The 16,224-nt window shown below is 36.3% G+C and overlaps 2 protein-coding genes across 3 annotated transcripts in view; both read left to right on the top strand.

The window, feature by feature from the left end:
- Positions 1–16,224, top strand: part of LOC138715218 (receptor-type tyrosine-protein phosphatase S-like) — a 476,906-nt gene that overhangs the window by 148,652 nt on the left and 312,030 nt on the right. The gene's annotated exons all lie outside the window — the stretch shown is intronic.
- Positions 1–16,224, top strand: part of LOC138715220 (receptor-type tyrosine-protein phosphatase F-like) — a 222,076-nt gene that overhangs the window by 162,288 nt on the left and 43,564 nt on the right. For both annotated transcript variants that reach the window (XM_069847908.1, XM_069847907.1), the window contains exons 20-21: positions 5,537–5,612; positions 10,173–10,384. In XM_069847908.1, coding sequence (XP_069704009.1) covers positions 5,537–5,612; positions 10,173–10,384 — 288 coding nt within the window. The remainder of the gene's footprint in view (positions 1–5,536; positions 5,613–10,172; positions 10,385–16,224) is intronic.

The raw sequence follows: 16,224 nt of genomic DNA, 5'->3' as shown, positions 1-16,224 counted from the left end.
CCTTATTTAAAGATTAGTTCCATGCGCCTTGTCTTGTAGGTTGCAAACTTTTGAATCATCTTATTAAAATCCGATATGTCGTTTAACATAATCTTTACAATGGAAAACATAGCTAATGCGGTCAGTCTCTCTTCCCTCATCGTATTTCTAAGATAGGATTTTACTTTCTTCAAACACAAAAACCAACGTTCTGGTTCGGAAGTTGTCATTGGTATGGTAATAGCTATGCGTAGTAGTTCCACAATTTCTGAAAATGAAGCCTGCAAGTTCTCAGAGACTGCAAGAGCTTGACTGCGTCACTGATATTTCTGAATTCTTGTCTCTGATACAACACAGTGAGTTCCGTTTTTAGCTTGTCTTTATCGAACATTGGGAAAAGCTTCACACATACATTTAAGTAATTTTCAGGAAATGAGCTTTTGTAGCATTCAAATTTTTCTTGACACAGAAGAGAAAATAATATCAGATGATCTATGAACTGGAATCGCGTGTTAGCTTGTGTGAAAATAAGGTCACACACTTCCTTGGCTGCCGCAACCCTTGTCTGAATCCCTTCGACCTTACGACCCTTTTTAGAGTTTTTATTTTCACAGATCTCGCTGCTCAACTGTGCACTGTTCCGTATTGTCTGTATGGCATTAACAAAGCTTGATATGTAGAGTCGGCCTCGGTAGCATGGTCGGTTGCGGGTTTGATCCCAGCCCAGGTCGATGGCATTTAAATGTGTTTAAATGAGACAGGCTCATGTCAGTAGATTTACTGGCACTTAAAAGAATCCTGTGGGACAAAATTCCGGCATCCGGCGACACTGAGATAACCCCAGCAGTTGCGAGTGTCGTTAAATAAACCATAATTTAATTTTTTCATATGCAGATTTGAACCTTAGAAATATCTAACTGGCGATGTTGTAGTTGGTTGTATATCTATATGATACATCAATAAATGAAAAAAAAAAACTGAGCTTGAAATTGAATTCAAGATCTTCAAGAGTGCGCACCAGGGCGCTTGCCTCATTTATTGTGATGTTGTTAGATGTTTCAGATTCCATTATGGTTTGAAAACATTCTAGCGATGGCTCATAAACAACATTTACTGTTCTCATTTTAAAATTCCATCTTGTTGCCCCAGCTGATGGAATTGTCTTTGAAACACATTAATCTAATACAGACTGTGTGGAGGTCGAGAGAAGAAAGCGGGAATACTGGATAAATTAGCAAAAAATATGCGAGATTTCTACGCTATTTTGTTTAACTTCTCTTTCCATTATGAGATTCATCTAATGAGCATTTAATTTCACATTTCTCCTGAATTGTTAAGGTACTGAACTGAATAGACTGTAAATATTGTACAGAATTAAACATTGTTGCACTTGTTGTACTCGGAACATTAAAGAAAATGTATTTAAAACTGCGCGCTACTGACAAACTGCTGCAAATTTTGCAGCGCCTGGAAACTCTGGATTCACGGCGAGGGGCAGAAGGGGGAGGGGTAAAACTAACGCGCAAAGCATCCGAGACGAGACTGGCAGCTCCAGGGGAGGAAGTGGCTTCACTAATCCGTCCTTGTCTCTCGTTTCACTCTGGCAGCACCAGGGGAGGAAGTGATTTCACTAACGATTGCGTGCATGTCAATGAGAGCGAAATTTGTTTAAAAATTCGAGCCGTTAAATAGAGACTATTTAATAAATGTATTTCACAACATAAAACGAGACAAGAGCCACAAATGTCTGGGGGTGCTGCAGCTCCGCAGCCCCCCTTCGAAAGCTGCCCCTGCCCACAACATATACTTAATACACAATTACAATTCAGTACACATACATTATTTGATCTCTTTATACACGACATACAAACAACTCCCCACCACCATAAGAGCAACACACCCCCACTACTGACGACAGCAATCACCGAAAATCAAGACAAGCTGGAGCCACAGTGCTGGTACTGTTGTAGTTCAAGTGGTAAGAGCGTTTCCTATTGATCCAGAGCTATACTTGGCTGCTGATTGGATTCCCATTTGGGCTTTTACTTTGTTCGGATTTTTCACCGAGGTTTGCCCCAAATGTAAGGCGTATGTCAGGTAATTCCATGTCGAATCCTCAGCCTCATATTGTGAAATACCATCTCGCTATCATCAAGATAGATTTTAAAGTAAGATATTATTCTTACTGTAGTTTCTTTAGGAAGGGAAGTAAAAACAGTGGTTTCAATATCGTAGATTTTCTCTGATAGACAGATCCAGGTAACATTTTTCGGGCACTTCTCTCCCAGTTAAAAAATGTTTATGTGGCACAGTGGACCCATAACAGTGGCCTAAGAGTGCCTGGGTTAGTCCGACTCTCCATTCCCAATGTACGCCATAGGCTTATCCATAGGCGGATATGTGGGGAGATGTAGGGGGGAGACAGGACCCCCCTCCAGGTCAGAGTGATGTAGGCTACTGTCTCTCTCTAGCATTAGGTATGAAGAAATCATAATTCTGCAAATTTATATGCAAATCAACGTTTATTACGCGACTTTTCATTTTATAGTATGGATAAGAAAGAATTGGGACAAGCCTGAAACATTTTTAGAAAGAATTCATTCAGTTCACTTCATGGTACAGTGAGTTCGCGAGATACATGGTCCTTTTTTAAAGTATAAAAAAAGTGGAAGTAAACCTATTAATAGATCATATAATGAAGAATCTGATAATACTACGGATAATAGGCCCAATGTAAGTGTTGATGCATCTGCAATAGCATTGAATCTACAATTAGTTACGATAAAAGTGATAACAAATAGCGAAGTGGACAAATATGAAGCATCCTACAGAATCAGTGTTATCACAGCTCTCTAGTTCACACAAGGATCTCAGGATCTTGTTAACAAAAACTGGCAATATCTATTTGATATAAATGACATTTTGTTGTTTCACATATCATCAACATCCAGACCATAGTCCAGGTTCAGTTCACAGTGTGGCATGCTGTGTTCACAGTGTGGCATGCTGTACTTGTACAAGAGTACGGCTGTTCGGCTACCCAATCATTCACAGAATAGGTGTGGTAAGCACAATAAGCCTCAGGCTGTAGTGCAAGCCTTCGGGTCCCTCATCCATACAAAGAGAAAAAAACTTAGCTAAGCATTAAATTATCGCTCTTTAGGAACAAAATCTTTGGGCCGGCTGCTGAAGCAATGGAGTAAGACCATAATAGGTCACCAAGCTTAATACGCGATAGGAAGAAGAAGAAGAAGAAGGAGAAGGAGAAGGAGAAGAAGAAGAAGAAGGTGTTAATATTATTTTTTATTTCTGATAGTCGTTTATGTAACTTATCCTCTTCTAGTCCTGTTACATCTATAAGTCTTTAGAAAAATTATTACTTTGTGAAGTTTGTATGTGACTTCAACTCTTTCTCTGCCACTGTTAAAACGAAGGTACACATGTTATACGGTACCTAAACTTCCATAATAATTCACACAATGCTGCTTTGAATTTGAAAATCATAATCAGACTTTTTATAGCCTACTGAAGTAAAATTACTATTCTTTATGCAAATTTTCATACATAGATATTACGTTATACATTTTTATATTTACAGGTAGGTATATAAATTTTTACCAGAAAGCTAATTTTTGTGATATATGGAAGAAAGTTTCTTTACTTTCTAAATATAGTAAGCTGTATATCATAAGGAAAGAGCATATTGTCAAAAACTATGAATAATACTAGTTATGGTACTAAAAATTTAAAGCTACTTCATATTTCATGAATACATATATATTTGTTTTCAGTATAAGAGTATTTGGAAGTTAAATGATATTAACCCTTCAGTACTCGCGTCGAGGACACCTGTCAACTAGCGTGCTTCTTTTCATTGTTGTATTTCCTAGAAAGGGTTTACAACCATGAGGTTTTAGGTACCTTCAAAACAAAGCTCACATAATAACATTCTTTAGTTTCAGTCTTGAAGCTGTCCGTATAACTTGTGTAGCTAAAGTTCTATTCTTCTGGATGACAATTGTCAACCACGCGACTTTTCACGTTACAGTTTCTGCAAAGTTTTGGTATCACATTTGTGAATTTATATCTTTAGGGATTATTTGTTCTATTGAACTTCGAAGGATTCTAGACCTACGTTTATCAAATTCCTTCAGAGATTAGAAGGTTTTCTCAAGTATTACCTGTACCGGTACTGTGAATTCAAGAATCTGCTACGCCAGAACAAAGGAATGGATCCAGGGGCCGGTGTTATCAATTTGGTAGGTTTCGAGACGAAACGACTAGAAATTGTGTGTGAAATGTTCAGAACGGACATGTACCGACAATTTGAGGGATATCTATGTAAATTGCTTGTAAATAACTAGGTTTTGTAAAGACATGTCTGCAGAAAGCATTCATGAATAAGGGCTTTTGAAGGTTAATCCAAAGAAAATAGGACAAAAGAACACCAGCTATTCATATATTATTGTATACAAATATTTTCACAACAAAACAGGAATTATAAACGTGTTTCCAGTGTTAATTTTGTAGGGAAATGTACAAAGTATTTTAAGTTTATATATAAATAATGATCTATTAATTATAAATAAACTAATTCTGTTTCAAAGTATTTTATATTTATTTATTTATAAATAAACTGTGTATACTCCGTAGTAACACATTTATGTAACCATTCATAATGAAAATAATGTTAAAGTTCATTCTCTAAAGCAAGAATATAACTTGGGTGACGGCTGTCCCCCACGCGACTGAATATGTTACGAAAAAGTACGCGAGTACAGAAGGGTTAAATAAATTTAAGTTCAAGTAAATTTTTGTCTTTTAATTTAAAATTTCTATCTTGCTATTCTTATGAGATTGATGAGTAATATATATTTTTTTAACACTGGAGGCTACCAAACCTCCTGAGCAAATTCAACCTGAAAGACCACTGGTTTGCTTTAGGGTTCATTGGACTATGAACAGAGTAGACAGAAGAGCCAAAGAAAAGATTGAAATAAGATTTCTAAATGAAATTGCTGAATATACCGTAAATGGAAGAAATTATATAGCTAATAAGGGAAGACTTAAATCTTTTAACTTAAACTAAAATATACTGAATTGTAATTCTAATTGGCACACTCACATACAGTGGATGGAAAATGCAAGAATTGACAAATTTTTACATTACAACCTACAGGATCCTGAAACATTGATAGATCAATGAGAAAACCGAAAGATGACTGCTGAAAGATAATGGGTGATGATAGTGATAGTGATAGTGATGATAATAATGAACTTCATCAGATATACCGTAGATCAGTGGTCGTCAGCACTCACTGAAATGTGCAAAGAGTAAGCGGTGCTGTCCCGTGTGCACCATCGTGCAGCAGCAAGAGATAGAGAGCAAACCCGCTAGCAGCTACGAGTGCACCATGGTGCACTGCGTTTTCCACGGGTAAGAGACGCTAGCCCCAGGATGCTCTGTGCTGACGACTCCTGCTGTAAATGATGGTAAATATTATTTTCTAATGTTTAAACTTTTTACTCTACATTTTTATTTGTTTGTTTATTTCAGATTAGAAGTAAAAACATAGAACCAGATGTTTATTCAGTGGCTGAAGTTACTTTAACAGCAACAACTACAGAGAAAGGTATGCATAACAATATGTTTAATTTAGACTGAATTACAGTGGTGATCAGTGTAATGGAAATGTGGTGCAAAAGACATTTTCAGTCATCCTGACACAAGTAAATAGACTAACATCCAAACTAACTAACTGATTCATGGTCAACAAGAAGAGTTTGGGAACCCCACCAGCGTAGCTCAGTCGATTAAGGCGCTTGCCTGCCAATCCGGAGTTGTGTTCGGGTGTGGGTTCGATTCCCGCTTGGGCTGATTACCTGGTTGGGTTTTTTCCGAGATTTTCCCCAACCGTAAGGCAAATGTCAGGTAATCTATGGCGAATCCTCGGCCTCATCTCGCCAAATATCATCTCGCTATCACCAATCCCATCGACGCTAAATAACCTCGTAGTTGATACAGCGTCGTTAAATAACCAAGTAAAATAAATAAAAAAAGAAGAATTTGGAGTTTCCTACCATATGTTGCGACTTAATGTCCTGATGGTTCTGAATTGTTTTCAGATGTCATAATTAGGGTCATATCACCAAAAATATGAAGGATCCTCATATTCTGGTCCATTTTATGTGGTTAGTCAGATCTGAAGTGTCACCTGCTCTGTTGAGTCTGCTATGACTGTACGGACATAATGGACCCAACAGAGCAGAAGATCCTTTAGGATTTTTATGACGTTTCTGGTAATGGAACCTGTAAGTAGTTCCGAAACATCGAAGATCTTATATCTCAACACAGATTGGAAACCCCAAGTTTCCTGATCTGAATACAATTACCATGTGCTGCTAAAATCTTGTATATTGTACAATCGTTCACTTGCGTGGAATGAAAATCTAGCATTTGAAACGTTGGAGCTTGCTTATGAAACACAATTTTTTTCACCAGAATGAAGCATCAGACAAAAAATAAATGTGCATTTTTCTGGGAATTTACAAGTGTTACCTGGGCATTGCTGTATTTAGTTACATATAAATTTATGTATTTCTTTCTATCCATCACACATATCAAGAGGAATAGTTCTCCAGTAATTCTTACTTCTGTAAATGTGTAAACGCTGACATCATTCTGACGTCTGTGACAATAAGATATCTTAGTGGGGCTATGAGAACAAAGCCATTATTAAAAGAGAACAACTTTGTACTATTCAAAAGGTCTCAAATTCCGTTTGCAATTTTATAGTTTCATTATAGGCCTAGTAACTATAAGAGAAAGTAGGCCTAAAATGATTCTGCAAAAAATAAATTTAGAGATTTTCTCACTAATACACTTTTTCAGACTACTGAATACCGAAAAAAAAAGCCATTTATTTTACATCCTATCTGTCTATGTTGGCACATAAATTTCCCCTCAAGTAATTAGATTCTTGCATACTTTCAATACTGGTACCTAAGATATATTAATCTGAAAATGATGCACATGAAATGAAACAATAATAGTGAGAAATAATTAATGTCCACGGCTTTGGAGTAATAGTTAGCACGTCTGACAGTAAAACAAGCAGATTCAGGTTCAAATCCTGGTTGAGACAAGTTACCTGGTTGGGCCTTTTCCCATAGTTTTTCCTCAAGCAATTGAAGCAATATTGCTGGGTAATTTCTGGTGTTGAACCTCGGATTCATTTCATCATCATTAATTCACATATCATCATTCATACCATAGACCACGGTATGGCGTGCTGTACTTGTTTGAGTACAAGAGTGCAGCCATTTAGCTATAAGTATCATTTATAGAACAGGAGTAGTCCCCATTTTTCTTTTCTAACAAACGACTTAATGCCCTAGTTCAGAGTTTATAAAATTACTAAATACATGTGCAAGGTCACTCATGTAGTCGCAATGCAAAAGGACAGGGAACCTTCCAAATTGCAGATTCAGAATTCATGGCATCTCTCCTGGCAGTCTTCACTTGCCTTGTCATCGAACAACAGACGACAGAGTCTTCTCGACTCCTCCTGCACTGCGAAATGACACAGTTCATTTCAATGTGCAGATTTACACCAGCCATCTCCTCCTCGTCCCGTCCTGTGATCACTTGATCACATTTCTGTCCTCCTCGCGTATGTGGTACCTAAGAGGTTATGTTCCATTTTCGGTTTTCCCCTTCAAAATTTTCTAGAGCTCCTTCAGTGAAACAGCGTAACCCGGAGTGAGACTAGTGGCCAACAGGCTTGGAGCTCACATGTTTAGTTTCGTACAGCCCCCAACCCCTTGCAAGGACGCGTTTGCGTACCTTTTAAATTTTGTCCTCCCAATTCTCCACTCTTTTTCGATTTTGAGGAGTAGTAAGCTCAATAAGCCTCAGGCTGCAGTGTGAGCCTTTGGAGAGAGAGAGAGAGAGAGAGAGAGAGAGAGAGAGAGAGAGAGAGAGAGAGAGAGAGATTATTGGATCTTGGGATTTTTCTCTCTGCCAAAACTTCCAGAATGGCTCCCGAAGTTGACTCATCATCCTATCTTTCCCGGGAGTAAAAGGCAGTCAGAGCGAGGTGCTGACCACACCACCTCGTTCTAGTGCTGAAGTCTTGAAAGCATGGAGCTCTACCTTCATGCTTCCCAGTGCGTTCATAGCGTGTAAAGAGATACCTTTTACCTTCTTATTACGTATTACAAAATTCGGATTTTTCTATAATCATCCTCTTCTTAAAACTTTTTCTTTTTGCTTCAGTAAAGTCTCATTTTATAAACGTATGCGTCAACAATTGGCTCTCTTCTGACAAAGGAAAAATTTTAAAGTCTGTACAAAAGAAACCAAATTACCTGGAACTGTACAAAAACTTGCCCAGACATGTTCAAACATTTTTAACAAGAGCCAGAACAGGTCACATTGTCACACAATTGTACCTACACCAATTTCACATTTCTGATAATCATACTTGTCTGTGATGTAATAATCATGATGAAGATCTGGAACACATTCTTCTATACTGTCCATCCATAAACCATAAAAGAAGTAAATTAAAATCATCAGTACCAGTTGCAGAAGACACAGCCCTGCAGTATATATTGACTACACTCCAACTCTGGCTACTAGCAACAGGCATCTACAATGAACACTGATCAAAATACCCTTCATTTCTCGTGAAAAACAACAACTGAATAGACTACAGTGGACTATAGTGGACGTTATGTTGTCAGCAAAAAGCTGGATACATTAAGAAGATTGATTGATTGATTGGTTGATTAAAACTTTTTCTCTTATGTAAGATGAAGTGACATATTGTGTGTAAGCCTACTGAATTTCTAAAAAATTAATGTATGATGACTCCACAAATAATGTGAAATAAATCTGTAAGAGATGGTTCAGGCAAGACCATTTGGGAGTGACTTTGTAAGGAGATTTTTACAGTGGTTGGAAAGAGCTTTAAGATATCACCTCTGTACATTTCTTTCTTTCTAGCTGTTAGAACGCTTAAAAAATCATGCAGTTAAATATCAATCATACAACATTATTTTACAAATTTCCCTCCAAAGATTGGAAAAGAGGAAAGTATCACAGCATTACAAATATTCGTTTCCATCATTTCTAACATTTTTGTCAGCCTGAAATACTGAAAGGTCCAGTATCCAATCTTATAGTAGGCTAAGTAACCACAGGAGCCATTATCGAAATGATGGCGAATGAAAAATGCTGTCCTCACCTTGCTCTGTCATTCTACCACTACAGCTAACTGAGCTCAATATAAATAATGAACTTAAGTTGGTTAATTCGCTGGTTGTCAATGCTCGGAATGTAGACTTTCTTCCACCTTCCGACTTGATGTAGGTAGTAATTTAAATAGTTGTTAGAGTAGATTGCTTTTTATATTAGGAAGAGGTGTACACAGAGTATATGGTCTTTGTTGATTGGCGAATTGGATTCACCACATAATACAAATTGAAGAGATGAATAGATGTTGAGTTAATACAGATGAGGAAAGGGGCATTCATTTTCTGGGAAATTTGTGTGGATTGTTTCAAGAGCAGCAAGCCGTTATAATATTGCTTAATTTATTTATCTTTTCTTGACGTTCTATATTGCTATTGATATCAGGTATGGGCTACTGTAGCTGTTTGGTAAGTTCAGTGAGTTGGTAAAGACAGCAAATGAAGTCACAATGCTATATCCTTCTAATATCTGGTGTAATCGCTTTACCTTTAGAAAAGTTCTACAATGATTACACCTCTCAGACCACTAAACTCATACGATATTACCAGTAGACTATGAAGCAATAAAGAATTACAACAATTTGCCTGTCTGTGAAGTGCATTCAATAATAATTAAATTGTGATAGTAAATGTTTTAATAAATTAAAATTTACCGGTAGACATATTCTATGTTTACATTATAGCTGAATGGAAAGTTGTCCGTATCGTAAGTTCTTGTATTGATTTTGAATTATGTTGTATAAATTATAAGGGAGTCGGTCTTAGCTATTTGAAATTAATTATTTGTTAACTGATCTACAAAAATTGTTTCTGTTTCAATGATCCTGGCAATTTAATCGCAAATCATAGAATCACATTTTGTTTCATATCAATACAAGAACATCATCTCATATATCGCGAATATGTTTTATAATTTATAATCACTTTGTTTACAGCTCCGGGACCACCACTAAATTTGAAAAAATCATATGTAAATTCAACAAATGTAAATGTGACATGGGAGCATCCATTCTATCCGAATGGCAAAGTTGAATATTTTGAAGTTGAAGTAAAAGAGACTGAAACGCATTTGAGAAAAAGAGGAATGACAAATCCTGTCAAGACAAGAGTGAATGTTAGTGAACCACGTCGAAATTACTCTGTACAGGTTAGTAACATTTAGAGTGGCATGATTTTGACGATATTTAATGGTAATTATACTCGGCATTTCTACAGTAACTATTGTATTAAAAGGAACTTCTACATTTCCTAGTAGGTACTAGGCAGGGGCGTATTTTGCGGGCTACCGGCGGTAGCCCAAGGAAATTACAAAAGAAAAAGTTTATAATATAACATAATGTAATAATTTTGTATTATTAGTTTTACCATAGTAATTAAAATTAAAGTAATTGTTAGATATATTTAGTGTAATATTAGGGTCAGCGGTAGCCCAAACCCTTTAACCAGTATACGCCACTGGTACTAGGACAGATTTTGACATTGATTTAATGAGAAATATTTCTATTTAAAACACAAACCAAATTCTTAAGATGTTTGATTTGATTTTTTTTACGCGAAGGCACGCATGAGGTCTATGCACCACACAAAGTATTTCTGGATTTGGTAAAGAAATGAGAAGAACTCCAATCATCTGGTCTAAAAGGACAATGATTGAAATGATTTTCTTAGTTACAGTAGATGCTTAATGTGTTTCTTTTGCTACAGATTTATAATAAAGGAAAAAATAACCCGATGAATAAGGTGTGGACTGTTACTCGTAACTTGATAATATTTTATATAAGTTTAGTCAAATATGTTACACAAAAAACTGTTGGAAATATAAGGTCATTCAAAAGTCACTTCAGACTTTAAAGCATTTATAATTATTATAATATTTGAAGTAGAGAAAACTGAAGCTTCAATTCTTGGTTCTATCATCACAATAATGTTAGGATAGAGCTGGTCCAATGTTATTATGAAAGCAATAGTAATGTTTCTCAAGGCCTGAGAAAATTTAGGACCCACGTTCTATTCGTAATTGCGGGGATTTAATCAAGAGGTTTGAGAAAACTGATTCTGTTGCTGATAAGAAGAAATCTGGAAAACCAGAGGTAATCAATGATGTCATTGCTGCTGAGGTGGTTTAGATAAGTAATAAAATAAGTATTAATATTATTATTATTATGGAATTATTAGTGTTAGACAGATGTGCAGACATCTTCAAATGAATTATAGCACATTTTGGAGAGTTTCAAGAAAATATCTTAGACTGTACGTATATAAACCAAAACCAGTGTTTGCATTCAAAGTGACAACCAGAAAATAATTATATAATTTTGCTTTATTTGTGCTAGCAGAGATTCATCTTAGTAATCATTGACTGGATAAAGTTTTCTGGACAGACGAAGTACACATCTCATGGTGGAATTAACATATAATTGCAGAATTTTGCCTGAAGATGACCCCCAATTTTCAATTCAACAAGGTCTTCATGATTTGCAGTGACGAAGAAGAGACTTTTGAGGCTTAGTCTACCTAAAAAATTTGAGTTATATCTAATAACAGTATAAGTTCATAATTACGATGTATCGTAACACTTGATTTCACTCCTATCCTTCCATATTTACATTTACTGTTGGCAGTCATTCCAGGATGGACAGTTCAGTGCGAGAGGCTTGTGGCAGAAACCTCGTAGCAATGTGCAATGGCCTCGGTCACAGGCAGCAGCATTCACAAGCTTGAGGGAAGGCTGGGAAGGAGAGGATATCGATTCACTATGACTAACTGGCTAGCCTCAACACACGATATAATGCGCCATGCTGTGTTGGTGTTCTGTGAATGCGCTGCATTGTTATTTTAAACAGAAGTGCATGCGTGTGTATGTGTTTCATACTAATTTTGAACATTGAGGTCATTATTTGCAGAATTAAAAGAGAAATAGTTTTCAAGTTGAGCATATGAAACAAAATGAACTTACAAAGAAGATCGAAGCTATATTTATATATCGTCGTTGTTCCTGCAATAACTCCTATGTAACATATTTATCGATTTTCAGATTTTTGCTCTATTAAATAACTTAAATGGTGATACAGCAAATAATAAAATCTCTTATATGTAATTATATTTCTTTCTTTCTTTCGAAAATGTAAGAATTCATAATCTCCTATGTACCATTGCTATACAATGAATAAATATGTTTTTTCTTTCTATTGAAAAATTTTATATTTTGCACATAGGAGTTATTGCAGGAACAATGATACTATTAAAATAGCGGATGGAGAAAGACAAAATATAAAATTTCAATTTTCATTGTATAAGAAATGTCCTTGGCTAACAGGGTGCTCTAAGACAATTAAGTTATATTGATTTACCTGTATTTTATTTGAGGGTGAAAATGAGTGGTCATCATCTTCTTGTGGGGTCTGTGTCACAAAAAATTTCGATAGAAAAGTCGAGGAACATCTGCTGTATACAGAGTTTTTCAGCCTACCCAGTATTTACACTTTAGCTTCGCCACTGATGATTTGAAAGATACTGTATGGTGTTCCTTCACTTCACATTTCATCATTGGCCCATATTTCTTTGAAGAAGACTATAAAATAATAGAAACTGTCAGAGTAAACAGAAACGCTACTATAGTATGCTACAGAACTTCTTCATTGAAGACTGATGATGTGGAAAATATAATCTTCATGCAAGATGGTGCATGGCTCCAAAATGTATATTCTTTCAAAACAGTACCTAATTAATTACATGGATTTTTGGTGATCGTGTCATCAGTAGGCAGTTTCCGACAACATGATCTATACACTCTCCAGATCTCAATCCAGCCGATTTTTTAAATGTGGGATTACCTTAAAGAGCTAGTTTTCTTGGCATACCCAACAACCCTACAGAAACTGAAAGATGCTGTCTCTCAAGAAATTGTGAAGAGTTCAAGACATAGTTTGCAAGATGCTATGCATGGTGTCTCAGAAAGAATGGTTTTTGTTGAACAAGAGAAAGACAGACATATTTCCAATGTTTTGTAAAAGCCAAACGCCATTGTTTGCCAACACAGTGATGTGCTCGTTTGTTTTCTTTGTATCTCAAAAGATTATAATATTTTAAAGTTTGAAGTGATTTTTTAATTATCATAAATCAAATAATAATACGCTAGTTTTTCGAAAGTAAAAATTATACATCTATCCTCTGTTGACGCTTTATCAACTGCGACTATAATCTAGCATTTGAATGAAATTAAGATGATAACACCAGCGAAATGAGTTCAGGGTGCAGTGCCAAACGTTATCCAGCATTTGCTCTTAATGGGTTGATAGAAAATCCTGGAAAAAACCTCAACCAGGTAACTTGTCCCACCAGGATTTGAATCTAGGTCCACTCGTTTCACGCTCAGACATGCTATTACACCACAGAATGAACCATATACACAGTTAAAGAAACTATTTTTAATGACATGTAATTGTTACATATTTGGAATCGGTATGTAAATGTCCGGTAAAACTGAATTTGTACTGGAAATATCTGTAAGTTAATGCAGTCCATATTATTCATATTATACATTCTCATTACTTTCTACTTTCTAGTTAAATCTTGTGCAAGTTCAATTGCTGCTATTGTAGCAAATATTTTTCTAAAACCATGAGCTCACTACTTATCAGTCAGACATAATGACAGACCATGATTATTTGTAAGATGAACATAGGTTGTTCTTTTCTTCGCTGAAACAAAGTGTGTTCCTGCTACTCAAAGACGATTTCGGGCATTCTTTCCCACTCTTTGGACACCAGCACAAAACAGCTTTCTTGGCTTTACTATGACTTTGAAAAGAAGGGCAGTGTCAAAAAAGAAAGACTGCAGCTCACCAGCAAATAAACAGAACATGGATATATCTCCAGCTTATATAATGCCTCCCTTGTTAATTTTTCCCTGGACTGTACTAAATTGTTACACAAAGTGCTTCGACATTTGCTGGTGAGATGCAGTCTTTGTGTGCTGTTGTTTTTCATTTTTCACACTGCTCTTCTTTTCAGTCATAGTAAAGCCAAGAATGCTGTTTTGTCGGGTATCTGTCTTACACAAACTTTTTGAACGTTAAGTTGGCGAATGAATTGAGTTTGTAAGATGGGCATTAGACACAGACGACGACAATGCGATTTTTTGTAATACAGTAGAACTTCATATATAAGTCTACGTTTTTTATGTGCATCTGAAGAAAAAAACCACATTTTGAGAAAAACATATTACTGAAATTGGATACAATAACCTCTGAAAAGAGCATTTTGAAGACTATATGGGGAGAATGAGTTAAGTCAATTTAGTAAAATTTTCAAAGAGAAATTTATATAACTTCATAGTTAAGCCATTTTTAAGTCTATACTGCAGTAACTCAAATTTATAACACCTATTCTTGAAGAACATAAAATTATCTGTAGGAAATTTTAGCTATGGTACTTAGAGCCAAAACTGGCTGATATATTACATTTCAAACTCCAATCCAGAGAAATTTACTTAACTTGTTCTTCGGTGCGAGTTTCATTTAATAACATGTGAATATTTTCCAAAAAAGTAATTTATTTTGGAATGCTTGCTCCTAAAGTATAAACTATATTCTTAAATTGTGATGAGTGTTTAATAATTTGTTGAATTTGATCATGGTATGTTACGAAATGCTCCACTGTTTCTAAAGCAATAACAACGTCATTAAAGGATGCAAGATTGTTGGAGACAAGCATGTATAGCTTCGAATTTTCACGAATTTCAGAGTGGGTCGCATCTTAACAATGAACTCGTGCTGTATTTTCACCTTCTTATATTTTCACGGCAAACCTAATTTCCAGCAAAAGTTCTTTAGAACATATAAATGACGTTTCATATTTCCTGGGGTTTAAAATACGATTGTATAAGTGTAAAAACGCATAAACGAAAAATGTGTAACCGAAATAAATTAATATGAAAAGTATGGAAATTTTGCCGGGACTTCAGAAAGAAACAAATAAATGTAAAAAATGCATAAGTGTGAAACATATAAAAGAAGTTTTGCTGTAGCTACGAGGGCTATTCATAAAGTAAGTTCCATTTTCATATAGCGTGCGTAACAACAGAGACAGTGGCGCTGCTCTTGCGATGGAGTGTACCTTAAAGCAGTATGCATCGAGCAGCGGTAGAGTCAAGGTCGTGTCTTTGTTCTTCTCTGAGCCACGTGCTGCAATCGTAAATCCCGCCAGGTGTGAGGTACGTTCTGTAATAAGATTTCTTGTGGCCAAAAACTGTAAAGCTAGTGAAATCCATCGCCAACTTTGTAAAGTTTATAGGCCAGACGTAATGAATAAAGGTGGTGTAAGACAATGGTGCAGTATGTTCAAAAATGGACGAACCAATGTCCATGATGAAGAGTGAAGTGGTCGACTGAGTATCATGAATGCAGATCTGATTTGTTTGGTTGACGAAAGGTTTAGAGCAAACCGCAGGTTCACCATGTCGGAGCTTAGTGAGGATTTTCCACAGATTAGTCATACTCTTCTGTACAAAGTGATTACTGCAGATTTGGGCTACCAGAAACTTTCTGCCAGATGGTTGCCTAAACTCCTTTCTGAGGAACAAAAGGCTCAGCGGATGGCAGCAGCACTGTCCTTTCTTGAGTGTTACGAAAGAGAAGGTGATGCTTTTCTCGATCAGATTGTGACAGGAGATGAGACTTGGGTGCAGTATGTGAATGCAGAAACAAAGCTTCAATCAATGCAGTGGGGCCATACTCACTCCCCGAAAAACCCACAAAGTGTCGTCAAACACTTTCCACGAGGAAACTCATGGCAACTGTCTTCTGAGACAGAAAAGGAATTTTGCTAGTGGAGTTCTGGAGAGGAATGCCGCAATTAACACTGAGCATTACTGCAACACACTAAAAGCTTGAAAAGGGCCATTCAAAACAAACCTCGTGGCATGTTGAGCTCTGGTGTGATTTTCCTGCATGACAACGCCCGGCTGCATACAGCGTGTCATACTGCG

This window comes from Periplaneta americana, chromosome 15 (assembly GCF_040183065.1).
Source record: "Periplaneta americana isolate PAMFEO1 chromosome 15, P.americana_PAMFEO1_priV1, whole genome shotgun sequence".
Classification (NCBI taxonomy): domain Eukaryota; kingdom Metazoa; phylum Arthropoda; class Insecta; order Blattodea; family Blattidae; genus Periplaneta; species Periplaneta americana.
Note: the sequence above shows the minus strand (reverse complement) of the source record. Positions and strands in the feature narration are given on the sequence as shown.